The sequence below is a fragment of the Bacillus rossius genome (genome assembly GCF_032445375.1).
Source record: "Bacillus rossius redtenbacheri isolate Brsri chromosome 4 unlocalized genomic scaffold, Brsri_v3 Brsri_v3_scf4_2, whole genome shotgun sequence".
Classification (NCBI taxonomy): Eukaryota; Metazoa; Arthropoda; class Insecta; order Phasmatodea; family Bacillidae; genus Bacillus; species Bacillus rossius.
In genome coordinates, this window is record NW_026962011.1 from 39,947,755 (window position 1) to 39,975,622 (window position 27,868).

At 35.3% G+C, this 27,868-nt stretch overlaps 1 protein-coding gene across 2 annotated transcripts; it reads left to right on the forward strand.

The window, feature by feature from the left end:
* The first annotated feature begins 657 nt into the window (after positions 1-657).
* LOC134542518 (DNA repair endonuclease XPF) lies at positions 658-27,687 on the forward strand. Of its 2 annotated transcripts, XM_063386890.1 has the most exons (20): positions 658-968; positions 4,207-4,399; positions 4,512-4,628; positions 5,378-5,609; positions 6,537-6,740; positions 8,774-8,953; positions 10,668-10,848; positions 11,273-11,425; positions 12,997-13,110; positions 14,648-14,796; positions 16,228-16,406; positions 17,737-17,903; positions 20,030-20,314; positions 20,562-20,726; positions 21,631-21,768; positions 22,199-22,426; positions 24,007-24,180; positions 24,473-24,613; positions 25,685-25,882; positions 26,894-27,687. In XM_063386890.1, the coding sequence occupies exons 5-20, from the start codon at positions 6,673-6,675 to the stop codon at positions 27,050-27,052; spliced, it is 2,679 nt and encodes an 892-aa protein (XP_063242960.1). In that variant the 5' UTR covers positions 658-968; positions 4,207-4,399; positions 4,512-4,628; positions 5,378-5,609; positions 6,537-6,672; the 3' UTR covers positions 27,053-27,687. The 2 variants fall into 2 exon arrangements, with proteins under 2 accessions (XP_063242960.1, XP_063242959.1); XM_063386889.1 differs by lacking the exon at positions 4,207-4,399 and having other exon boundaries at positions 708-968; positions 4,460-4,628.
* The last annotated feature ends 181 nt before the right edge of the window (positions 27,688-27,868 follow it).

The following is a 27,868-nucleotide window of genomic DNA, read 5'->3' on the forward strand; positions in this document are numbered from 1 at the left end:
GTATCACAATTTAATTTTTTTAAACAAAATTTTTTTTCGCAAACGACAGTCATATTAACATTATTTAATTTCATGAACTTTTTAAACTTTTAAATCAGCAATGTTCTCTTCACCATTCTCAAGAATTGTTGAGGCGGAAACCGATTTAATTTCCGTTTTCGCTGTGCACGATTTTGATTGGGCGATCGCATCCAACATCCAACATAAATTTTAGAATCCATCTTATATCCATAATATTTTATGGAAACTCGATCCATTCAACTTGTTAAACAAACATGGCTATGCTAGTGACGATTTCGGTGATGTCTTAACCCTGCAACTTTATTTGACACAACATATTGGAAGGTGTTGGAAGCGAAAATTTGATAATATGACTACTAAAGGAGTTATAATATTTATATCACTTAAATAATTTTTATATGAATATTGTATACGAAAACATTTTAAGTATAAAAGCAAAAAAAAAATGTTTCTATAAATTAAAAAAAATTGAAAATACACAAATATAAGCTCAAAAATTCCATCAAGCACTGTTTAGTTTCAAATTGAGATTAAATTTGAAAAATATATTTTAAGTTATCTGTCCAATATATTTTATGGAGAATATGGGAACCCATTTTTTGTCCAATACCATTTCTCCAACTCTATTGTCAAAAAATATCGAAGATAATTTTTTTTTTTGACAGGGTCTTAAGTTATAATACTTTCGTTGTAATCGGTTGTAATCACTATGTAGCATATTCTATGGCTTACAGTTTGTTGTTTTCATTGTTTACATAATATCATTGAGTATGTCCTTTAGTGAGTTTTATTTTTTACATCCTGTGTATTGTACCATACAGTCAAGCCGTCGTGATTCTTCGAGTATATTTATCTAAATTTGAATAAATTATTTTTGTTAAGTAGTGTTGTAGCACTTGGCCAAGTGGTTGGATGAATATTTTACAGCAGTATGCAATACAGCTAAGGTAACTTTAAATATAAATGTCATGGAATTTTTTATTTGTTTTCATCTCTCAGTTATTATTTTGGGCATTCCATAAGGGGAACCATTTTATCTGGAAAAAAAAAAGTGGAAATATATAACAGCTTTTTTTCTTTACTTCTTGACTTGTTTTCCAGTTATCCTCTACGAGCGCATTGTAGTTCAATCAGCCAACCCGACTGGAAACAGCTAACAAAAGTAGGCAAAATGCGCACATTCCCTACTTACTACTATCTGATGCCTCTTCACTTGACCCAAATTGTAGCCCGGGGTTTCTCCGTTCAAGCCACCACATCAAAGTATCTGGTACAAACAGGGATCAGGAATTAAAAACCTTTCGTCTCCATAATCTCATATAGTCGACACACTAGCACAGGCCATTCTTCTCCAGTTATTTTAGTACAGAAGGTTTTAGTATACTGGCAGTAATTTTTCCCAAACATGACACAGGTTTTTGTGATTAGGTCAATTAAATTCATGCAAAAATGAATATAACTGTAGGTCCCTTATTTAAAGCTTTCATAACCCCCTTCTCTAATGAAGTATAATTTAGGTGGAATATTGAATGATATTTAGCACATACTTTCTAGATCAAAGAGTGTTATCAAAAAAAAAATTATTTAACTGCCCAATCCTTGGACACATACATTATAGAATAGTCCTCCAGTCAACAATTTGACTGGCCCTCATTTCACCGTGGCCACGTTGTGGAATCACACTGATTATCCAATCGTTCTAGAGAAATATCTCCCCCTTGAAGTCATCAATCTGTGCAGTGGTTGTCGGCAGAAACTTAACTGCCAAAAGGTCTTCCATCGTAGAAACTTGACAGTGACCAGCACTCACGAAATGTGCTAACACTAAAGAAGTGGTCGACCTGCAATAAACACAGGAGCTATCTATCTCACCGAGGATTATCGCAGCCCAGCTCGCAGTCAGTCACAACTTACGAGTCTAGCCCATGGCCCAGCACGCACACAGTTGCCGCACACTCCTCACGACTGTCCCACTCCGAGACTGTCCACAACCACCTCTCTCAGCGAATTCTCTGTCCCCACGACACAGCTCACAAAACAAATCTCAGTGCTGCGTGGCACACCCTACACTAGGCACAACGCTGAAAACAAGCAGTGGCCAACCAAACTCAACACAAGGCAGAAAACCCACAAGAGAAATGCACAACAAGAAACAGACACACAAAATAAAAAAGGAAGCACTTAATGACATCCAAATCTTACAGTTTTAAGTACAAATAGCCTATAACAATATAACCAATATTAACAAAATGAGTACACAAAAGTTACCAAAAAAAATATTTTTTATGGCGACATGTTCTCTTGGGTGATAGGAAAAAAAAGGGATGGTGGTGAGTGGCTGTTGAACAGATACCAGCAGAAACTTGAAATGGGAAACACTTCATTAAAAAGTGTGGGAGTTGGAGTTCACAAAATAAAAGGTGTACGCCTGCAGCCGGGAGAAAACTAAAACTGTCTCTTTACTGGGGGGGGGGGGGGGGGTTGTTTGGTTGTGTGTGATACTGCAGGCAACCATGTATAATTCACCATCAGCTGAAAGGAGGCATTTGTGAACTGGAGGAAAAACACTACTTACCTAATTTTTAATCATAGAATAGTCTCTTCAATATACATTAAAATCTGTAATGACACCCACTGGCAGTACATTAAGCCAAGGCTACATTCACATAGCATGAAACCGGGACACAAATAGCACACATGTACCTTGTGTAAAATAGAAATTCATGCTGTATTCACATTGCTTTCTTCTGCATTTTGATTGTGTCAAAATTTAAGTTTCAAGAATTAGGATTTTCTGTTATTATTTGAAGCACTTGTAACCAAAAATCCAAGCCTCTGAGACTGTTATTTTATTTTTAAATCCATTGGGTAATTTTTACCAAAGAATTGCCTTAGAAAATATTTAATAAAAACATTTTAACTTTTTTAATTTTGAAATAACGGGTAAAATTTTTCTCACTGCTGTCAGTTTCAGACGTGTATGTTTAAATAAATTTGATAAAATCTACTGCAGAAAGGTTGGACTAAGTTCATATTGTTTAGATAAAAAGTTTTTGGCCTTATGAACTATAATTGACATACGTACTGATCAGGAGCGAATGGCTGTTTTCGACATTTAAGTATCTGGAATTTTCACAGCAAATGCCTTTCGAGTTTTATGTTACATAACTTTATTGTTTGTTAATCTATTATCCTTCTTTATAATTCAAAATGTCAGTTAATATTTCTCTCTCCCTCCTACTCGTATGCACTGTGCCCCTCTTCCCCCCACTCCACGTTCTCTCCCCGACTTCTCCTCCTCTGCTAGGATGGCTGGAGGAAGCAAAGCCAGCCATTGGATCCCTTTGCACTGTACAACCTGCCGAGGAACGAGTTTACATGTTTCACTACTTTTCAACCATCCATTTTGTGTATTGAAGAACTTAAAGACTTTGCTGTAATAAGTGAAGTAAATGTTTTTACAACACACCAGTGTTTAACAACAGAGTAATTGGTTTTACTCACACTTTTATTGTTGGCGCAAGGGAAGCTGTGTGCTGGTCTGGTTCCCCAGTCCGGCCGCGTGGCTTCTGGTACAATCGGAATACTCAAAGGTAGCAGAGCTCTGAGTAAGAAGCGATCAGCAGACAATGCACGGCAGCATTTAAGCGCTGAAGTGAAGAGAGAATGTTGTGTTTTTGTTTGAAAACTATAAATTCTACTGAAATAATGTTGTCTAACTAACCCATAGTTCCGTTTGTTTCATGGACTATTTACCCCTGAAACTAATAAATATTTTAAAATTATTCTTAAGCCAAAAGGTTTATTTTTTGGTTCAGTAATGCACGGTAGTTTGTCCTTTAGTCTGAAAAAGTTCACCCTAGAAAGGAAAAGTATTGTACCCTCTGTTAAAAGACCTGAAATTCTTTGCCTGTAAGGAAATATGTTTGAAAGGTATGATTTCTTATTGACATTACAAACTGGTTTCAGGATACATCATAGTGCCTAGCTAATTTTACATGCTACTGTCTCACAAAGAGCCACTGACTCTGTAAATTATTATCTACTTATATCAGAATTATTGAAATACTTAATTTTTTTTGTACACAGCATAGTGCGTTAGAAAAAAAAATACTATTTTTCAAAATTATTAACATCGGAATGTTTTCGTGTCTTTGTTTGATTTGAGACACACATGTTTTACAGGTGATGGCACTGAAGATATTTTTAGCAGCACTTGTGAAACGATGGAAAGTATTTACCTATTTGTGACAGTGGTTTTGGGGGTCTGTCATGGGGAGACACTGCTGCAGTCCATATCAGGAGACGTCGGCCAGCAAAATTACACGTACTATGTGCTGACGTACGAAGGCCCCATAACATTGCGCTTGTATTCAATGTGAGTATTTACATGAATGTCCGCGATGACTCAGGTTGGTTGCATTTGGTTTTTTACCAGGTAACTTTGTGCTGGGAGAATGATTCCTCGAGACATTCCTGCATTGTTGCAGATCCGGCGATGCAGATCTGTATGTCTCTCAAATAACGAAGAAGCCCACTTTTGAGCCAGAGACGTACTGTCTGCAGTCTGCTACTTGTGGTCTGGATGTGGTAACTATTCCCAAGAGGTTGGTCCACAGTGTTTGTGTAAATGTTTTCTTTGTATTAGATTCTGTGTTAATGTGCAGCTCTTGTTGGATGTATATCATGTACTTGACAGGATCATGTAGTGCAATGTTTTTAAAACTTCATTTGGTACCAGTCAGCACAATGCAAGAGTTTTTTTTTTAAATCTTGTTAACATTAAATTTTGCAAATATTAACTTAAAACCATAACTGTTCCCCAGAGATATCTGAAAAAACTAAGGGCCAGGGGCAAATGATTTTGTCGGGCCCCCTTACCGTGACCGTAACTGTATTGTGATCTGTGCTTTCACATAACTTGTAAGGTTTCCAATGAATTATTTTAGATATAAACTTGTCATTTTTGGCCTACTAGCAGGGTGAACTAACATGACAATAAAAAATTGAAAATCGACCAGGATTGTTAGTGGACAAATGATTACGTGATCATGAAGGAATTTTTTAATTTTAATTTTTTACTATGGCCGTAAGTGTTGATTCTTATTTATGTGTGCACTATAAATTGGTTTGGATCTAAACTCAATGTGACCATATTGTATCACAAAAAAAAAAAAAAACGTTTTTTTTTTTATAAAACTTAAGTATTCATAGAAATATAAAAAATTTTTGATGTTGACAAATTGTATTGTGAGTAGGAATGTGTATATGTTCATATAATATACTTAAAGTGACAAAAAAAAATACTACCATAGTTTTGCCAGCGTAGATTCAGAGAGTTGGTTTTAATCTACAGTTTCCATCGTCCTGTTCGGATCGGTGTGTACGGACACCCATCCCACGAAGTGAGTTCTTACTTGCTGGAAGTATTTTCCATTGATGATAGTGAAGACTTTTATGGAGATTATTTTCCCTACGAGGACGTGACGAAAGAAAGTGACAATAAAGTACAGTCAGAACAAGCACAGTCAAATCGACAGACTTATGATGTTCAGGAAAACAGGCGTAAAGAAGAGGATGTAGATAAGGTAAGAAAACCACTAGTAGCACAAAACTAAAAGCTTCTAAAAACACTAGAAGGCAGTAAATTCTCTTACCTATGTTCAGTATTACTTTTAATGATAAAAAACAAAACAAGAAATAAACTTAGGCCTACGTCCTATTGTCTTCCTTGTTCTGGTTTGTTCTTACCATATAAAGGCCTGTCTACATTTGAATCTGCGTTTGAGTCTGTTGTAATCCTATGTTGTGTGTATTGTAATCATAAAGTCACTCAGTCAAATTTGACTACAGTTAGTATTTTTATGTGTGGCTTTTGTGTGCTCTCTCTATCTCTCTAGGCTAAAGAATATGAGACAACTATATCAAGTTCACATTTATGCAAGATTTGTTTTTTACTTGGCAGGTTTTTCCTACTTGTGGCCTTTTTTGCCACTGTAAGTAAACTTACACAGAAGTGAATCCTAAGTGGTTAGAGTTAATATTTAAAACCTTTTAATCTGTTGTTTCCATTAACCTTCATCCATTTTAGTTGTACAATATTGAACACAATATGTACTGAAAAAAACAATAAAATTACAATAATTGTCATATCAGAATTATTGGGACCAGGCTGAAATCTGGTAAAAATTATTTTCTGTGTAATTGAGTAACCTGCAGTGATACACTTTGTTTTATGTTCTAAGTGACATGATAGATCATGCTTAGGGACCACAAGGGTAGTCGTCACATGTCTCTCCTCCCTCCGTGGTGATCAGGGTGATTCCTGGCTTGGGAAAAGTGCAGACTTTGCCGTAAGCTAGTGGGGTTTCTCTGGTAACTCCCATTTCTCCTACCCATCCATTCCGTCAATTCTCCATTCGCATGGCTATTGCTAGGGACTCTGATGTCTAGATATTATGCCCTAATTCTTTCATTGATCATTCTCCTCTCTAGTGTTGTTATTCTGTTTTCAGGGCAAAGAAGACTCATCATTGTTATTGACATTTTTAGTGTCGCTCATAGAAATTTTATTGGGGGCTTTATAAGGAGTTTGCCGCCGTGTTCACTCTGGAATCTGTGTTTGCGTACCTGCCATAATTGTAGCGGAAAATGTTGGAGTACGAGAATCAGATATTTTTGGACATTTTGCATGAAGATGGGTTGGTTGTAGCGGCCAAGTGAGTACCTGATGCATGTGTTTGCCTACCGTATCGTGAATCAGGAAGTACAGTGACTGGTCCAAAACTGTTTCTCATTTTGTAATGGCTAATTTAAGGACCTTAGTTATGTTGCAAATAACTGGGAATCCATGTTAGGGTAGTGCTAAACGCAAAGATGCAATTTTGATGTTTTTTTGTTTGTTTTTAAAGTCTCTCATCATACTGTGTTTTATTGCATAGTCATCGCACATTTTATATTAAAATCACGTTTGAATGGTAGGGGTGCAATTTTTATGCCAGAAGAGCATTTTCATAAAAACTAAACATGTTGGATGGAATGTATGTTTAATTAAAATGTAGAGTATACAAAAGTATGCCAAACAATTTAAATTAATTAGTCATGCAACACAAACATATTTTGTTCGACATAAAATAGAAAAATGAAAACCTTGACCGAAATGTGAGTTGGAACAACCGAGTGCACGCATAACTATCGTCGTACATCAGAATGAAAAACTTTTATGGGAGAATTTTTCCCCCCAATTTTGATGCCCTAAAATAACAGTGCAACAATTGTGCACTAAAACACGGTAGTTAAAATATATTGAATCAATCAGCTCTGAAGTATTAACTAGTAATTATTCAGTCTCAAATGTTAGTGATTCTGAGATTGTTTTGTATGCATTGAAATGTCATTTGTGGTAATTCCGTACCTGTGTCGCTCATATTCACTATCTCAATGGTTTTCAATACATAATTCTGTTCTATATCAATTGTTTCTATTGTACTTAGAGTAGTACAATCTGTGCCTGTTGGACACTCATTAGTCCATTAATATTATTTTATTAATTGTGTTAAGTGAAGCCTAGTTACAGAAATTTTCTCAGTTCCATTGAAAAAGTAGATTTGCACACTAACTGATAAGCTTACTTCAGTACATTTTTTGTATTTTCTTGAAGCCCTGAGATGCTTAGTAAATAGACTGAAAAACATTGGTTAAAAATGGTGAATTTGGTCATCTAAACCAATGCTGGCTAACTTCAGCACTTTTCATGGCCAGATATAATTTTTAAAACTAACCTGAGGACCAGAACATACAAATTACTATCAATATGTTTCTACTTTTTATTTTAATCTTAAAATGTCTATGTAGGTGTTTTGCAAGACAATCAGTACTATTTTTTATTAGAAATTGTGCAAAAAATAAATCTTTGTTACTAAATGTTCTCATAAAAAACTTTCAAATTTCAAGAAGCATTAAATTACTTTGATGCCAGTTAGCAGTAGGTATTGCAAATTCCACATTGGAAAGGATTGGTTGTTATCAAAAGTTTGTGATGCTTCGTTCTAATGGTTTTTCTTCAAAACTCCATCTACTGCTTATACAATTTAATTTTATTATTATGGCACACGATTGTGCTCTGTAAAGGTCAACTAAGATAGTACTTGTACCTGCTTTGTAAGAATCAAGTGGGTTTATACTTTTATACTGTGGCACTTGCAATAACAGTAAATAAAATGGAGGCAATTCAAAAAATTAATAAATAATGTTTAGCAAACAATGACAGATAATACACAATGATGTTTATCTGTGTCTGCGCTAGTTGTACGAAACAGTATCGCGGGCCGGATCCGACTTGTGGCCCGCCAGTCGGCCATCACCAATATAAAATGAGAAATAACTTTAGTATAAATCTTAAGATACCTTCAGGTTGGTATTTGCCTGGTCTTATTTTTACATTTGTGAATTTATGATTCAGTAAGTGTTTGAATTTTTAAAAATAAATGCAGGAAATAGAACAGACGTGTGCAAGTGTCTCTCAGGATTCGTGACCGCGGGGGGTAAGTGGGCAGATTGCTTTGCCTTCCGCGGTAACATCTGGGGTCAATCCCGAGTTTTTCGCAGGTGGTAAAAATTACTGATGCTGCTGTGAACCACGGATTTCCTCGAGAGGTACTCCAGTTTCTTGCACTTGTTCGTACCTTGGATGCCCCATCCTCATCCCAGTGTTGACGAGACTGTGAGGGCCAAGTCCCTGGTTGATTCTCAGGGGTCTTGGCCTGGAGAGTGTCTTCTTGAGCCTCCTGAAGGTGTACTCGGACCCCGGCAACCTGGTCATCGTCCTGGGCACCTCCAGCAAGGAAGAGGAGTTCTACCTGTCCCAGTTGGAGGCTGAGGGTGTCAAGCATCTGCCCAGAGTCGTCACAAACGAATACAGCTCGTCCGACCGGTGCGTTCATTTCCACTGCTGACTGCCTTTTTGGAATTGTTTCTTTCTTCAGTCGATTTTATTGTTGTGCTAGTAAATAAAGAAATTTTTCCAAGAACATTTACTAGAATGGAACTTGCAATGAAGAACTGAACATTTATGAGACATCACATTTTTACTATATTAAAAAAATTCACTTCTGTTAGTATTATTAAGATATTGAAAATTAATTTTATTTATTGAAATAAATGGCATATTTTAAGTTTGGACTTAATTGTCAACCTCACACACCATTGCCATTACTTTATACAAGAGCTGTTCATGAGTATCACAAAAGCTCTCATGTATTTTATATTTCATTCCAAAGTTTGTCACTGGATTTGTATTAAGCACTATTTGCGAGCTGCAAAATGTCACTCAAGATTTTTTTACAGTTTTCGGTTGGAAAAATCGGTGTTATTTAACTCTGTCAGTATACTTATTACAAAAAAATAATTGTCCCAAATGACAGTTCAAAATCATTATTTTGAAAGTGAATAGAACCACTTGTATATTTTTTTGGTATGAAGGAATCATGTTTGATGTTCATCATCCTCTGCTTATAGTGAACTAGTGCTATTTTCCCGAGATGGAAACTTAGGGAAGGGAACTTACTTATTACGCAATGAGTTATTTCTGCACCCAAAAGCACAGCACCTATTAGCTATTATTAAATTAACTTTACAATCATGAGTAAAATATAAAATATCATTGAACTCACGTACGAAAAGTGTATGGGAAACGGAAGAACACATTGCCCACATGGTGAGCTAGACATAGGCGAGACTGGCCCTGTACCACTTGTGACTTCGCGGCTATTGTTTCCCATACTTTAAGGTCTCATATTTTGAGAACCATCCACCATGCAAAGCTCTGATTGCCACTACTTTTTTTTTTTTTTGCTACATTATGCAAATTTTGAGGAACTTATTTTCTTTTTTCCCAGCTCCTTTAGTTTGAACTTCATTCAGTATATCTGCAACCTTTTAAATTACATGCATTTTTAAAACTGTTCTCAATTATTTTTTCAGTTTATGGTGAAAAGTAAACAAATTACACATCCATCACATGCAATGAACATAATCTCTGATGTTAGTCAACACACTCAATGCTCATAGCATTCTTCAAAAAGTCAAAGCTTCGATTGACTGTAGTTGGTCCCTGCAACACATTGCGCTGTTGTGAAACACACTTTAGGAGGGTGGAGTTTCAAGTACTGTTACTAAAGTCATTCTAAATTACTGCAACTGTAATTTTCAATCATTTTTGGAAATTTTATTTTGTTTTATATTTTGTGTCATATAAATTATGGATAGCAACAACAAAATACCTGTGCAGAATCCCTTTTAGCCTGCAAAAATGTTTTTATAAATATTTATTGCTATTTGCTCCATTTTTTAATGTGATTGTTTGGGATATAACTAATTTTATTCTGTAGTTTTATAGGTGCAGAAAAATAGACAGTAAGTACACCTGGGGATTATTAAGTCAATTGTAGATTCACCTTCAGGTCTAAAATTGTAATACGTATAATATTAAATTTAGTGAATTTTAATTCTAATTATTAATTTCTTGTGCATCATCTATATTTGTTTCTGTTTTATTGTGTAGTAAAATAGAAAGAAATATAGATGATGCACACACATTGTTTAATGTGATCTTTTGTTGTTAAATGTGCTCTCTGTTTTCCCTTCAGGGAAATAGTGTACTTGGAAGGGGGCGTGCTGTTCATGTCATCTCGTATTCTGGTTGTCGACCTTCTGAAAGAGAAAGTGCCCATCGCCAATGTCACTGGCTTCATGGTCTGGCGAGCCCATAGCATTCTGGAGTTGTGCCAAGAAGCATTCGCATTGCGACTGTACAGGCAGAAGAACAAAGTACGTGCTTTCATTTCATCCTTTAGTCGTTGTGCATGCATATAACATTGTATCCCTTTTGTTTGTGAATAGCGAAATATAGCAAGGTGTTCAAAAATATTTTTTTTGTTTTTAATTGTGAGAATATAGTATTACATTTGCAAAATTTAAAAAGAAAATAGTTTGCTTGGTTTCATAACACTGGATGATAATGAAGCAATGTAGTTATGATGATTTACAATTCTAATACATTGTAAAATATAGCTTGCTTGCTTGCTTTTATTTTTAAATTTTATTTTAAAAAAATGGGTTATGTTTGTGAAATTCGTTGCCTTCAACTTCAAATATTTCAAAACATTAACTTCTAAATAGAGATAAAAAGTTTAAACCTAACATTGTTATGTGTAATATTTTTCTATTGATAGCTGAATGTCTATTTTAACAGACTGGTTTCATCAAAGCATTTTCAAACTCGGCACAGTCGTTCACAGTGGGGTTTGCTCAAGTTGAAAGGGTAATGAAAACTTTATTCGTAAAGAATCTTTACCTTTGGCCACGTTTCCACGCTACGGTGCACGCAAGCCTTGAGAAACTGAAGGTGAGTCATTAATTTGATTTTTCCCTGTACTTCACATTAGTGAGTTAGATTGAAACTGGGTTCGTTAGTTGGGTCATACAGCAGGTGTCAGATAGGTTTCATAGAAGTATGTTATGCAGACCTCAAGGTCTGAATACTATATTGGTAATGTTTGGCACTATTTTGAAATGAAATTTCAACACTTATTTTGTTTTAATATATTAATACATTTAAAGAATTTTGATACTGTTACAAACATCTTGCTGTCAATAAACTGAAAAATGTTAGTATTTGTAATAGCTATAATGGGAAAAAATGCACATAATTTTATAATTTCATGGGTTTTGGCTCAATCTCTCTCACCATGTTGATCTTTTTTTTTTTGTTTATCGTTATCTTTAAGGGCTATTTATAAAATTTTAACTCTATACCTCCCTTGCATTTGTTTTTCTGCCACTAATATTTTCAACTGATATGTATGTAAAAAGTCATGCAAATGATGATAATTACACGCCTGATATTACACTAAGTGATATCTGTGGAAAACTATCTACATGGTGTGCAATTTCTTCAGATGTTCCATTATATAAAAATTGCATTTGGTTTTCTGTATCAAATGTTACCGCCAGATATGTGCTACTTGATATCTGCAATTTATAAAAAAATCAAGCAAATATTCATAAATATAATTTTTATTGAACTGATTGCATCACAAGCACTCACTAGAAGTTCCTTTTATGGGTAACACATACTTAATTGCTTCTATAATCTAATGCTTGATCAATTTATTTACGAAAATCTGCAATGAGCAAAAAACCGAAAATTTAATATGGAGGGTGCAGCAGAACCTTAAGGCAATTGGTTAGGCTTGCCACACTGGGTTTTAAAATAGTATTTTACTATAGTTACCATTTATAATTATTTGCCTCAAAATGGCTTAGGATCCAGCCTTGGGCAATAGCATTAAAGCATTAATAAATGGGGTAGTTTCTAAGATAGTTCTAGTTACATGCATCATGAAATAATCCATTTTTTTCTTCTGACAGTTACGGACTATAGCCTGATAGTAGATATGTTGTAACAGTGTATAAAAGCTAACAAAGATATGATTAATACCTTGTCATGCCTGAGATTTTGATAAAACAAAAACTCAAAAGCTAAATTATAGTAAAACAATTCAGTCGTCTTAAATCTCTGTGTAGAGGTCATTAACATAGCTTTTTTCTATGCACTGCAGTTGAAGAAAATGTTTGGTAACAAATTGTAGTTTTTCTAAGGTGGTTTGTTTTTTAAACAGTCAGAGAAAAGTCTAGAAACACCTCTTATTTTTATTTCTGAAATCTTGGGCAATGTATATGTGTATGTTTCTATTTAGATTTTTTTTATATTTATCATGTAGTTTTATGTTTCTGTGCATAAATTAATCAATTACGTATATGATTCAAAACCATTATTATTTTACCAGACATGTTGGTTGTGCTAATGTCTGATAGTGATTATACTAACATAATAGTTACCACTTATAAATTTGTTCATTGGAATGTATTTTGTAGATGTAAATGCAGTTGCACATGATTCACCTTGTTTTCCAGCCCCTTGTGGTTGAGCTTCACATTGAAATGACCCCTGCAATGCTGCAGATTCAGGCAGCACTCTTGGATCTCATGAACTTCACCGTGAAGGAAATCAAGAGGTGCAATCCAACTGTAAGTCCTCTAAATCTCTAAATTAGCTTTGCTATTTTCAGTTTGAGTTTCTGAAATGATGAACCCTGAAAAATCAATTAAATTCTTCTTTTGTGATTGGATGTAAAAAAAAATCGTACGATGCCATCTCTACTTAAAATTGAAATTTTTGGTTGTGATTAATGTTGGGGAAGAAAAATTTACTGACGTCTTCAGGTTGCTGTGAATTTGAATTGCAATTAGTGATTATTTTTAAGAATTGTGTTATTATGCCACGTGCCAAGGTACAAAGAGATAGTGTATGTAAAGTCTTGTAAGGTCTTCCCCTACATAATCTTTCAGTTGTGAGCAATATAAGCTCATCTCATTACAATCAACGAATGCCCAACCTGAGGGTTATCCCGAACCCTCCCTAACGTCAACTCCTAGAGGCCGTAGCTGCAGGGAGAGCACCGCCCTGCAGGAAGGAAGGTGGTCTCTCTCTACCCTTGGCCTCTCCAAGGTGGAGAGGGGGTTGGAATTGCTGCATGACTTGTGCCTCAGCCCCTTCATCCTCGACACGTGGGCGTGCTGGCCCGTCAGAAGTCCCGTATCTCCCCTTGGTTGCACGCTGCCGTACGGAAGTGCCAGTTTCGTCTTTTGCCAAGGTGATTGCACCGGGTCGATCAGCCGCTAGACGCACGTCACTCGTGCCGGCATTGATTTTCGGGAAGCAGCCTCCACTCTGGCAGACCGCACATGCGATGATACCAGCTGCAATTACACCTTCTTCCCTGCCCCGTGCCATAAGGTATGTGATATAAAGGGAGGACAAATTCACTCACATGGTAGTGCTTCACCCTACTGGGCTCTTCGCTGCAGAGCCTAGTGAACTTCGCTGACCAAGGCTAGATGTTAGGTTACCCATGCCCGGACCTACCGTATGGAGAGTAATCGGAATCCATCTCCCCTCAGTAGCCGGACCGCTGGGTCGGTTAGCGGACAATCCCCATCTAGCATGAGCTATAGTTGAAACACCTGGCGCTCACCGTGAATTAGTGCCACACGCGAGTACTGAAAGTGTGTGATTCGTAGTCAGCGCTATTCTACAAGCAACCTGCCTAACAAGTGTGTGTCTCCTGCAGCCAGAGACTGTGCGCATGTTTTGGGCTGTGTTTAAATACTGGACAAGCAAAAACAAATTGCTTTTTTTTCATCCTAATTGGTTACTTTAGTATTTATTTCCCCCACTGAATAGTTGATCAGCCGCGGTTAGTCGGACACGTCATTCAAAAAAAAGGAAGCTGCTTTTTGTGAAGCACAGACCAAAATATTTTTTATGTAAAGCATCGAACAACAGTTTGAATCCCTAATTTAAATAATAATTTTTTGTTGTTTGTGTGAACTACTCTCTTCTCTTATCTTCATTATGTGTAATAGTTAAGAATTGGGATTTTATGCTAGTTTCTGATGTATGTATTATTGTTACTAACATAGTTTTTGTTAATTTTTATTTGACTAGGCCTGTTTGGAAAATCCTTTTTGTTTTCCTAATTATTTAACTGCTTCTTTATTCCAGCTTGACACAGATGATCTAACTGTGGAAAATGCCTTGTCGAAATCTTTCCATAAAGTTTTGCAAATGCAGCTGGATCCCATGTGGCATCAGCTGAGCACCAAAACAAAGCAGCTTGTTGCTGACTTGAGGACACTGGGTCACATTCTGGTGTAAGTACTGCAAGTCTGACATTGGCGGAGCAATATTCCGCAGTTGGCGGGGTTTAGTTTAGAAGATTTGTAAATGCTTTATCTCCTTTTTGTACTCATTAATATCATACCTTAATGATTTAATTTAATTATTTTGAGTGTCTTCTCACATATTTATGGATTAATTAATTCCACATGTGTCTCATTCTTACTAAACCTTACCTGTCCTCTGCCTTGATTATTATTCAGTTGACCTTTCAAATAGACAAAGAGTAGCTTATGTCAAAATGTAGGAGATGGCGTTTAAAGCTTAAGGAAAAATTGGTACATTTTAAATTAACATGCCAGACAATTCTCTAGGTTAAAATATTTCAGTCTCTATATGTTGGTATATATGACGTTGATAAACTCAGACACTGTTTGACCGATCACCATTTAAGTTTTCACATAGGTGTTTTTCATGGAGAAGGTTTTTATGCTATCCATTTTGCTATAACTCGCCACTAGATGGCGCTGCAGTGCATCAACTTCTGTTCCGTTCAACCAATCACTATGGAAATTGGTATATTGTGATTTTTACTGTCCTTAATCCTCAATAACAACAAATAGTGATTGGACTGTAATTACTATTTGATGGGTGAGTTGAAAATGGAATGCCATTTCAAATGCTTTATAGATTCTAGATTACATACAATAAATTTTAGATTTGTATATAGAGATAAATAAACACTGGCAGGACAATGTCTGCTGGGTTCTGCCAGTATAAAAACTAATACAATTTTTTAATAAGATGAGTAAAAAAAATATAATTCTATTATAATAGTTGCTTCTATTCCCAGCTGAGTTAAATATGAATTTTTCACAATCTGGAGACATTTTGGATATTTCTGTGAATGCTCTACTTTCATCTCATAACCCCTTATGGTGTCTAATGACCTTTATTTTGATGTCATTTAAAGTTAGATTTCATTCATTCTTTTCTTTCCATGATTACCGTACGTTACAAACGTATATTACGGGTTCTCAGTTCTAACGTGTTAATTTTTTTATCATCTCAAAAAAAGCAAAATACCTAACCAAAAATCTTATGACATATACATATGTGCCAAATTTTTTTTTAAATGCAGCCAGTATATCTTTTTAGATTGTGGACAAGGCAAGTTACAATGAAAATAAATAAATAAAAACAAATATATCTTAATAAGCTACCAATAAAATATGAACTATTAATGCTTTTATAAACCTGGTGTGCACTAGAAAAAAAAGTTGTATTTTTGTCTGTGCTACCATACAGTACTAATTTTTATCTATATTTTGCTTTAAATTATTTTCCTAGCAGCCTTTTTTTCAACCATCAAAATTAATAATTGTTAAGAGACAGCCGTAATTCTTTTGAGGCTTACTTATACATCAGCAGGCGGTACTTAGAACAAACATTACGTGCGTTTCCAGTTCGTTGACGAAGTACGACTGCGTGACGTTCAACTCGCAGCTGTCGGCGCTGCGTGCCATGGACTACGTGCTGAAGAACTCGGGCTGGATGCTGCTGGACGCGGCCGAGACGCTGTTCTCGGTCGCCAAGCAGCGAGTCCTGGGACGGCCGAGGGAGAAGGCAGAGGCCGACGCTCCGAGTGCGTGGTGCAGGTTGCAGCACTTTGTGTGGGGGGCAGTCGCTGCCTTAATCGTGCCAGTTGTTTGAAACCAGGACAGTTAGTTGGCGAGCAGTGTGAAACTATACTCTGAGTAAAACTGGACGGTCTCCGGGTAAAAGGTAACAAGTCACATTTTTGGTGATTTTTAGTTTATTCCAGCAATAAACTCTTAAGTATACATACTTAGAATATGTAATGCATTTTTAATCATTGGCAACTATGTTGGTAAATAAAAGAATAATGCAAGAAAAATTTAAGTATTTAAATTCAATTTTTATCAAAGAGTTTTTTGTTTCTCCTGCAAAAAGTGAATTCTTGACTTGTTACCTTTTACCCGGAGACCGTCCAACTGATTGCTAGAGGCAAAATTTTGTGGTGAATAACGTTGTAACCGAAATACATAACTCTGAAATGGAATTCAATACACCACATAACACAAAAAATGCAATGAAATTCACCTGTATTAGTATCTCATTTTGTCTGTTACAATGTAAAATGTTACAATGCAACATTTTTTAGTTTTTTTTTATACCATATTTACCTACAGAAGGGTTTGCCCTTGTGTCTGGGTAGCATCTATAATTTGAGTCTTAAAAATCTAACGATATGAGTCCCACCATATATCCGTTTCAGCTTACTTATTGGTGCGTAAGAAATATGGCACTGGGATCAATCAACCCTCTGTCCTCTTTTTGTCTGCTTTCTGTGACACTTTATTACTGTAGGAGGGTGTGAGGTGGCATTCTTGTACTCACTTCTCTCGCTCTTTCTCCCCCCCCCCCCCCCCCCATTTCTTTACGACAGCTCCTACGAACAACAAAAAGATAAAGGAGAAGGCTACTATTTTTTACACTCCTGTATCTTGTCCTGGCTATTGTATATGTTTTAAACCAGTTCTCTTACAGAATAGAAAAAAAAGACAGAAAATGTTTGCAAAATCTATGAATATACAAAAATATTTTTGCTATTATCTGATTAGTTGAATGAAAAAATTGCAGTATATTTTTTTTTTCCTTTTCAAATAAAAATTTAGTTTTATGTAATTTATAAATTTTGATTTGATTTTATGTTAAGCTTTGAGTTCCTGTTTGGATATGAAAATACAAATGAATCCTTGATTTGATTTCTGTAATTCTTTCCCACATCCTAAAAATTTGTATAAAAGTACTAATTTTATGTGAAATTTTAAAGGAAATTTTGTCATATGTTTACCTTCTTTGTAACTAGAACTGTGTTTAATTACTTTCAAAAACTCTTGTCGGGTGTAAGTATATTTATCTAAAATAGTAATGATCTTTGGTTCTTGCAGATGCTAATCCAGAGGCCAGTCCAAAATGGGCTGCGTTGACAGAAATATTGAAAGAAATAAACACTGATGTGAAATCTAGAATGCAGACTGGAAGTATCTCTGGTTCCTCCTTGGACAAAGTTCTAATACTGGTTGAAGACAACAGAATTTGTGAGCAGCTGAAGCAAGTTAGTGTTATGTTACACTTAGCGGTGTGTGATTCATGTCTGTTGGGTACTAGGAAGCATTGAGTTTTTCATTTTAGTTCATGACACTTTTAAGTTAGCTGTCGTATTCTGAATGTTAAATTTGCCATGAATTGTGAATTAACTTTACAATAAATACGTGTTAAAAATTTTTGAATTTTTGAAGTGAAATTTCTTTGGATGCGATTAGAGTACAATTTTAAGGCTGTGTTTTAATGCAATGTTTTCATGGAACACATTGTTGTGAAACATTTCTGATGTGGAAAGGATAGAGAATAGGTACTTGACGAAAGATATACAAAGAGAGCATAATGCTATATACATTGCTGGGCTCATTTTCGTACTTCTCTTTGTGCTGTGATTCATCCCCAACCCAAAAAAAAAACACCAAGAGAGATATATGAACAAAATGACAGCGTGTGTGCACAGTGCTTGTTTGTCAGGATGGGAAAAGTGTGTTAAAATTTTTATTTAACACTTTATTTGTGCTGCAAGAGTGTTCCTGAAGTTGGTACATAAATGTGTGTACAAGGTAGAGAGGCAAATAGAGACTAGAGGGAAACGATAAAATCCGTAATTTTTTGATGTCAGAATTATAACATGGATCTTCAGGAGAAACTGATAATTTTTTTTTTTTTTACAATTCACATTAAGTATGTACAGTAAAACATCTGTAAAGCAAAAATTGAAGGCTAGCCAATCTACAACATAGTATTTTTTACTATTCGTGGACATAACACACAGATTTTTGAGTAAGATTGTCTCAAAAACTGCAGTGAATTTTCTATAGGGATTGATTTTTGACATGACACAATATAATTTTTACACCTATTGTTCTATTTCATTTGTATTAGACTCAAAATTTCATTAAATTTGGTAGGAATTTTTTTTTTTTATATATAGAAGTGTAAATATGTAATGTTAGATACAGTTTAAACTGGGAATTAGCTAACATTTTGTGATACAGATGTTCACTTAAAAAAGATTTTACTGTATTCAGTTATATTTGTTACATTTAAAGGTATCAATGTTTGCTTTAAACAAAGTCTAGCAACAATATTTTTATTTATAATATTTTGTATTAATAAGTAATGTTATTTTCAAACATTTGATTCTGAGCTATAAATTCTGAAGTGTGCATTGTATGACAGATGGACTTTAATCTGGCATTCTGTGGTTCTGCACATTCTTTAGTCCGGTAACAATTGAGCTGCTAAAGTTTACGTTTATTTTGGTGAGAATTCCGACTGTGGACCTTGGCATTACTGTGCTGCCTGCATTTCATCAATACTGTTGGTTTTCATTTCAGCACAATGTTTCCTGTTTTCTAGCGGGTTACAGTTCACATTTTCACATTTGTTTTCCTGTTAAAACTATATTGATGTTCGATAATCTGTCTAAATTGCTAAGCCAGCATCCGGCATGACTGTACTCCAGAATCTGCCTAATAAGAGACCTTTCGCAGTACTAGTGAGAATTTTTTGGGTTCTTTGTCTATGTCCGAATTTGCTTGAAGTGTATGTTTAATTTATACACACTTATCTGTGGAAGTGACATTATGAGGGCTGGCTGAACTGCGAGTGAAGTATCTAGGTATGCAAGTAAATGATTCTGTATATGTTCAGCCCGCTTTCAAGAAAATGAACATAGCTTTTTAAAAATAATCTCATAGGTTATATTTGAAAGAACAATTTATTGATTTAAAAACTTGTAAAATCATTTATATTTTACTAAGGTATTAAATTAAAAAATTAACTTTGAAACAAGTTTTAAATGAGTTCTCAACAAATAAATGTACCTATGTACCTATATTAATTTACCAACCAAAATAGAATGCTGAAACCTAAAAAAGTTAAAATATATTAATGTGTACTTCAGTGTAAAAAAATCTACTATTTTCATTATTTTAGCTTTAAAAATAAAATTGTCAATGACTCGTTAAGCTGGTTAATATTGATTGTAGAGGCCAAAAATTATACATGTCCAAACTGCTGTAGTGCCAGAAAGGCAAGTGAAGTATGCAGGCCCACTAGTACAGAACTGTGTACATGAATTCGTACATGGCCTTAGCAAGATATTCAAGCCACGTGTTTGTTCTGTGCCCACAGTATTTTACTCTCGGAGGCGACGACATGCTGGTGCAACTGTACAACAAGTTGTCTAGGCGCAGGATACATCAGGCTCAGTTCCGCAGGACCGCCACGCTGTCCCCGGAAAAGAGAGCCGAAACTCCCGGGGAGTGCGCAGAGAGTAGAGAGGTGGGTACGTCGGAAGTTGAAGGGAAGCAAGAGGAAGAGGAAGATGATGAGAGTGCCGAGTTCCAAGAGACCTACGTGTTATCTCAGACCCAGGTCGACAAAGACATAAAAATGGAAGTTGTTAAAAGTGAACAGGTAAGCAGCACGTCACAGCATTTTGGTTTGTTTTGTATCAGTGAAATAATTAATTTTATTGTAGGAAGAGTGAGTGTGAACCTGCTATTCCCTTTTGTGCAAGACAAATCACATTCTCTACTTTTTTTGCAAAGGAAGTATTTTTGTATAATTGAGTAAAAATAAAATAATTTATTCTTGAGGTTGTACCTACAATGTATGTGTTACTGCTGACTGAAATAACTGAACAACTATTGTGGCTGCTTAGGTGGACTCAAGTGATAAAGTTGAAGAAGATCAACCTCCGATGATAGTGATACAGACGTTCAAGAAATACGGTGATCCTGTAGCATTGTCTAGGACGTTAAAAGAAATTCAGCCCAGATATGTGGTCATGTATGATGCAGACATGGCGTCTATTCGACGTGTAGAAGTAAGTTGTCAACCAATAAATTTTTTTTTATAGAAGTATGCAAGTATAAAAAATACTAACGAGATGCACTTACTGATTGTCTGCAGTAATGGAAAAAGGGCTAATTCAAATTCTGTATTTTTAAATTAGAATTTTCAAACTGAAAAAAAAAATCATAGCTCTCAAATAATGGGAAATAATCATGCTATTAAAAAAAAAATTAATTGAATTCCTATAAAGTTGGAAAGATTTTTAAGTGTATTACATGTAAAATGTTAAAACAACACTGTAATAATTTTAAGTATCCCTAAGTAATTTATCTAGAATCTAGATTAAAATGTATGTTATTAATTACATATTATGTATCTTCAATTAAAAGCTTACTGAAAGGTTATGGTGCTCAATTGGCCAATTCACAAGGTAACTACAGCCTTAAATTGGTACAACTTAATTTTTTTAACTTGTGTTTTGGAATATTTTTTAAAGCTTAGTTAGAATATAATACTAATTCTAAATTTGGAGATAGTACTTCATTTATATTCAGTCATTGATTCAAATAACTCATTGAAAAGTTAAATAAGTTTTGTGAGTTTTAGATTTTATGTAATTGATTTATAAAATATTTTAGAACTAATACAAGTTTTTAAATAATGTGATCTCCTGTAATCCAGTTATCAAATAATTTGGTCTCCTATAAAACAGGTCACACTAAGCCAATTGCGATGTTGCAGACTTTTACATTACCAATGTAATGGTAGGTTTATAAAAATATTCAATTTGCAAATATTTTTTCGAGCAGTTATCACCTATTGCTGTCTAATAATGATTGATTATTATTTTGCATTTCAATATAATACATATTACATTTTTAGTGATGAAGCAGTGTTCACATGTGAGTTGATGAAATGTGTTGGTCTGAGTGCAGGTTTACCAAAGCGAACATCCGGAGTTCCAAATACAGGTGTATTTCTTAATGTACGTCGGCTCTGTCGAGGAACAAGCGTACCTTACAACCTTGCGCAGAGAGAAGGAAGCATTTTCCTTCCTCATCAAGCAAAAAGCTGTAAGTTGTATATACATTTTTGTGAAATTTGTGTCAAAGATAGTCAGTTTTCAGTAAATAAGTTGTTAAATGTGTTACAAAATATAATTTAAATAAGTTTAAGTTGGGTTGTAAATCTGAATATTTTATGATTTTGTAATTAATATTTACTTATTTAAGTTTATTTAATTCAGCCTCATTTTTGTATCTACTTAATAATGAAAGTATTTTATCATGAATTATTTTGCTATAATAATATAGCTACTATGGTAATTACAGGAATTTGAAAACTGTAAAATACATGCATACTTGGAAGTAGAGTTATTTGTAATGAGATTGTATTTTAGTTATTGTGGTTTCTGATATGTATCGATCACCATGTTCTGCTAGCTCATCTTGCATTGCTTGAAAGATTCGTTTCAAAGGTTGGTAATGGTGGCGCTCGTTTCAGTCAATGGTGATCGAGAAGGACCAGGACGGGCTGTCCGAGGACTGTGCGAACCTCAGCAGGGACTCGTCGAAACCGGGCGAAGGGCCCAACACTCGCAAGGGCGGAGCTGTGGAGCAGCAGGCTAGATCGAAACCCTCGACCATCATCGTGGACATGAGGGAGTTTGGGAGTGAGTTGCCCTCCTTGATCCACAAAAGAGGCATCGAGATTGATCCTCTGACGTTGCAGGTTAGTTTATCTGGTTGCTTGAATTTACACTTTAAATTTTGAGGGACAGGTTTTTTTATTCTTGTTCTGAATGAAAAGTGGCTCAGTCAGTAGTTGAGCCGTTGAGTGAAAGTTTTTTTTTTGGGGGGGGGGGGGGAGGGGGGAGGGACACACTCTTATAGTGTTTGCCATATTGAGATTTCTCATTTAGAAACAAAACATACCATTAAAAATTAAGTTCTACATAGCAATGTATCAATTCATGTTGTGACGGAAAGATAAAGGTCTTTCTCTGTGGTGCTAAAATTTTGAAGTGTATTTTTTTTTCATTTTGCATTTGGAAATGATTCACATACAAGATTGTTGAGGAAAAGAACCCATAGCACTATATAATATTTAATTTTTTTTGGTAGAAAATTTTGTTTTCTAAGTTTTGAAAACTTTTAAGTAGTATTGCTAGGAACAGAAACATGAACATTTCAGAAAAATTGGAATGACCCAAAAGTGGTGATAAATTTTATTGATTATGTAAAATTAAGTAAACTTACTAACAGTATAAGTATTAACTTACGTAAATATAAATATACTAATGTATCAATACTATTAACAGAACCACCCAAAAATACTCCATTTGCTGCAGAGCTACATAGCTCAGCAGAACCTTACTTAACCATGTTAGTTGCCTGTGGACTCTTGTCTGATGGTGACATCCGGTCAGCATCAAATTAATGCTTATGTAATAAAATATAAAAATAAGAAAATATTGGGATAAACGTTTGAAATGTGCTGTTTACGAGGAGTATGTTGTCAGTTACAAAGCGAGCAGGATCAGGAATGAGACGGTACAAGCAAGCGCAGGGTGTAGGGCTTTAATGAGATGGTAAGGCCATGTACAGAGAATAGGAAAAGAGAGGCTGCCTAGGAAAAGCATGGTGTTGAAGAACACAGGAAGAAGACCCCAAGGAAGACCAATGAGGAGGTGGGAAGAGCAGATAGTTCAAGTGCAGGAGAGAGGAGAAGAATGTAACAGAGTAAAGGAGAAGGAATTGTGGAGAGACAGAGGAAGATGAAGACATCTTACTTTGCTGACCAGCCGCAGGCTGGAAGCAGTTGATGGTGGTGATAAGAATGGTGTGAAATTTGTAACACAAAGTTTGGCCGTAAGCTGAACTGCAGGGTCATAGGAAATAAATTAACATGCAAACAGTGCCAAATGAAAATGATATAAAATAAATATAAATTTTTAATTACAGTGTGAGGTCTGTCTTGCTTTTCATTCTGATTTTGTTCATTCTTTAGTCTTCAAAATTTTGACAGTTTTTACTTTTCTGTCGCATACTGTTTCTGTTTGTTTTATCCAAACATATCTATTGATTTGCTTTTGATAGTACTTGGAACTTTTTTTTTAAGTTCATGCATATTGTTTAATGCTATGTTTTTGCTATTCCTAGTATTTATACTTTCAGTCTGTTTTTAGTTTTAGTGCATTACAGTTGAGCTTAGTTAATTTGAGTTTATGAGTTTATATATGGCGTCAATTTAGCTTCAAATACCTTAGATGTGGAAAGCAATAGCTGTTGGAATTTTCATTTTCTTCCCAGGTTGGAGACTACATTCTGACTCCGGAGATTTGTGTGGAAAGGAAAAGTGTGAGTGACTTGATCGGCTCTCTGAACTCGGGCCGCCTGTACAACCAGGCTTTGGCTATGACCCGACACTACGCGAAGCCTATGCTGTTGATAGAGTTTGACCAGAACCGGCCATTTGCCTTGCAGGTAAACCTCGGGTAGTACAGACAGAATGAGGTACTTGGATCTTGAGTGCTAGGTGGGATCAGCTATAGCAGTCTGTCATTATTTTTTATTTTGAAAAAAAAAAATGCAATTTTTTCTAATGGTTACCAAAGGTAAACTTTATTAATGGTTAAATTTGTTAATGTAATGCTAGTGTACAATTTTCTTAAAAGAATAAAGGAACTACATATAGCTATAGTCTTAATTAAATTAAAATTGGTATCTCTTAGCATGTATTTCTTAATGTGTTGTAACATAATGCCTGTGTTTCCAGGGGCGTTACTACGTTAGTAACGACATAGCTTCCAACGATATCACAGCGAAACTGCAGTTGCTCACGTTACACTTCCCAAAACTGCGCATCGTGTGGTCTCCCAGTCCGTATGCAAGTGCACAGCTGTTTGAGGAGCTGAAGGTGAGCCAGGGTGAATGCGTGGAAGCTTTACCGTCTTGTGTTGCTGGGTGTTACAACCTCAGTGCTGTAAGGAAGTGACTACTCTGTGCAGAATTTATTCTCACTGTGCGAAGCTATAGCATTGTAATTTAATGATCATATTTCATCACTTATGTATGAAAAAATTTTGAAATATTTTTGTGCAAATACCACTATGACACAGTAGTGTTTCTTTTCATCTGTGTTTTAGATGTGTATACTTTAAAATACAGATGCTGTGTGTTTTATGTGTGTGAATCCAGCAAAAAATCTAAAACTTTTTCTTGGTATTTTAGCTACAACATGCTCATTTATCAAATTGAAAATAATATATATAGGTATTTACTATTAAATTAAGAACTATGTCTGATGACTTGATGACTGTTGTACGTTAATTTGAGGAGAGAGAGAGAGATTTGTGCAGATAGGATATGAAACAAATTAGTACGTTGGAAACATTTAATGGCTTCACACCAGTGTGAACCATCTGGGTGTGAACCTGTCAACTAACTGCTTGTTACTTGCTTCATGATGGAGGATGGACATGAACAGGTTCCTCTTGCATGTCGTGTGTGCTGATGTCTTTGCATGCACAGCCACTCAGGACTCATATTACATGGTGTTTTAGCTCATGGTCATTGTAGGAACACACAACCAGCTATTACAAGTTTGTTTGGATGGAGGCACCAATTTTTGTGATTAGGTGTTATTAAAAATTTATCCTTTATTGTATAGCACATTTGGGACTGACCATTCCAGATGTGAAAGGTGTGACATGTAACCAGTTAGAAAGCAGACAACACTACTGAAATGAAATCCAACAGGAATGATAAACTTTGAGTGAACTAAAAATATTTTCATTGCAAATTTGAACCCTGGGGACCAAGGTCAACTACCAGAATCCCCGAGGAAAAAACTGAACGTGAACTGGTAATTTGGTTGCGGATTGCAGAATGTGCCAAACCAGAGAATGCTAGATTTAAGACCTTTCACTGTATCAGTCCAAGTTCAGCAACTTCCATAAAGTGTTTTTTTTTTTATTAAAAATCCCAGCAAGGCCGAGCGGAGCCAGACGGCGCGACTGCTGCTGCAGTGGGTGCCGACTTGGAAGCGGATAACCTGGCAGTGTCTGACAAGTACAACACTGCCATACACGACTTTGTGTCCAAGCTGCCGGGAATCAACTCCAAGAACATTCGTTCAGTATTGAACAAAGGGCAATCACTAGACCATCTGCTTAGCCTTACTCAGGTACAGTTATATTGATCTATGCACAGTGAAAATATGATATTGTTATTTGGCTGGTGATATTTAACTAGGTATTTACTTCAATAATTGGATGATTCATGTTTATTTCATTTAAGAAATGACATATTGCAACTACACTAACCAAAATTTACTGCTTGCACACACATGCACACACATGCACACACACACTCACACTCACACTCACATGCACACTCACACTCACACTCACATGCACATGCACATGCACATGCACATGCACATGCACATGCACATGCACAAGCTCAGCTTTACTTGACTCAACTCAAAAATATGGTAAAAATGTATACCCGATGTTTAAAATGTGTACATACTACTAATTGTGCCCTTTTGGGAATGTGATTCTTCGATTAAAAAAAATATTGTTTAAATTCTTATTGTTAGTTAGATTTTAAGACACTTTTAACTGTACATATTTCTGGACCCATTAAAAACGAGGTTGACATTTTTAGGATCAGAAACTTTTTTTTTTTAAATAGTGAGTGTACAGTGGAAGCCTGGATTTCAGCATCATGTAATTGAAACCATTATAACAGGCTAGAACTAGACAACTATTGAAAAACAAGCTTGGGGACCAAACGGTGACTTATTAAATACATACTGTAAATGTGAATATTTTTGTACTATGTACTTTTCTACTTACCAACACAACATGATCTTGATGTTAGATTTGCATTCAGATTGTAAACTGCGCTTAATGCTACGGTTTCTTCTCTCATGTTAATCCCCACTGGGGTGTTGGTGTAATGTAAGTTTTGTAGCTTGTGATGAATGCTAACAGTAGAGACAATAGTCTAAATTAACGATGTTTTCTCCGTGTGTTGCATATTGTAAGGGTAAACAAACCATTTACATAGTAATCACTTTGAAAAAAAATTTTTATTTAATAACTGTGTATCTCTGTGTGTGTGTATCCTTGTAGGTCTAAACATGCTGTGCAAGTTCTTGATTGCATCCCGAGTGGCAACTGGTTTTCAGGAACAGCTCGGAGCTCTCGTCAACAACAGTGCCGAAGCCACCAGCCTGTTCGACGCACTACACAAGACCCACCGTCCGTCAGCAGACGCCGCTGTCGCCACGAGAGGGGGTAGGGGGGGCAAGACCAGAGGGAGGTTCTTCAAGAGACGCAAAGTGTGATGGCATCCTACCATTTTGTGAACACCCACGTTTTCCTCTCTGTCACCATTCTGACTCTCAAGGATAGCGTGACTCCAGTCCCTGTAACAGTTTTGCTGTTTGCCAGATTTCCTGTCCAGTGTGAAACTGTGTTTCCGACCTGGTAAATAAATTTCCATTAATACACCAAGGTTTTTTTAAAAAAAAGTTAGGAAAACTAATGTTGCATCTTTAGTTATTGAATGTTATAATTATATCAAATGTAGAATACTTGAGTATATTTATTGTTATGTATGTACTTATAATTTGTGCCAAATCTATATATGTAGAAAAAATTCTTTTAAAATTGAGTCTGTATTTATTGTGAAACTGCTAGAAACTTTATACAATATTTTTAACGTGATTCAATTCAAAAACTTTTATATCATGGTTAAAAGATTTCATTTTATTTAAACATTGTATGGTTTTGGACACACATATTTATTTCCTTTGGTAATATGTATATTTATTGTACATTTATAATTAGTAAATAGTGTTTGAAACACTTTATATGGTTTTGGATGGCTGCTTTTAAAATATAAATATATTGGAGTATTGAAGTACCTGACAAAGTGTTTTTGAGATTTAAATTAAAGGACTTTTTTGCAGGAGACCAATGTTATTGTTTTATTTTTATAGATTATTACAGGTAATTACAGAAAAACAAATTACCTTACCAGTGTGTGCACTGATGGAAAAAATTGAAAAAAAATTGCCAAATTGTTTATGAACATTCGGGAACTGAACATGATTGTAGTTGAGTTATTGAGGTAGATAAAATCATATGCAAGGAGCACA

Excerpts from the sequence above, each read along its gene's own strand:
- LOC134542518 (XM_063386890.1), top strand. The coding sequence starts at position 6,673 with ATGTTGGAGTACGAGAATCAGATATTTTTGGACATTTTGCATGAAGAT. Across the intron at positions 13,111-14,647 it reads TCAAGAGGTGCAATCCAACT|CTTGACACAGATGATCTAAC; the intron begins GTAAGTCCTCTA and ends TCTTTATTCCAG. Across the intron at positions 17,904-20,029 it reads TTTGTGAGCAGCTGAAGCAA|TATTTTACTCTCGGAGGCGA; the intron begins GTTAGTGTTATG and ends CTGTGCCCACAG.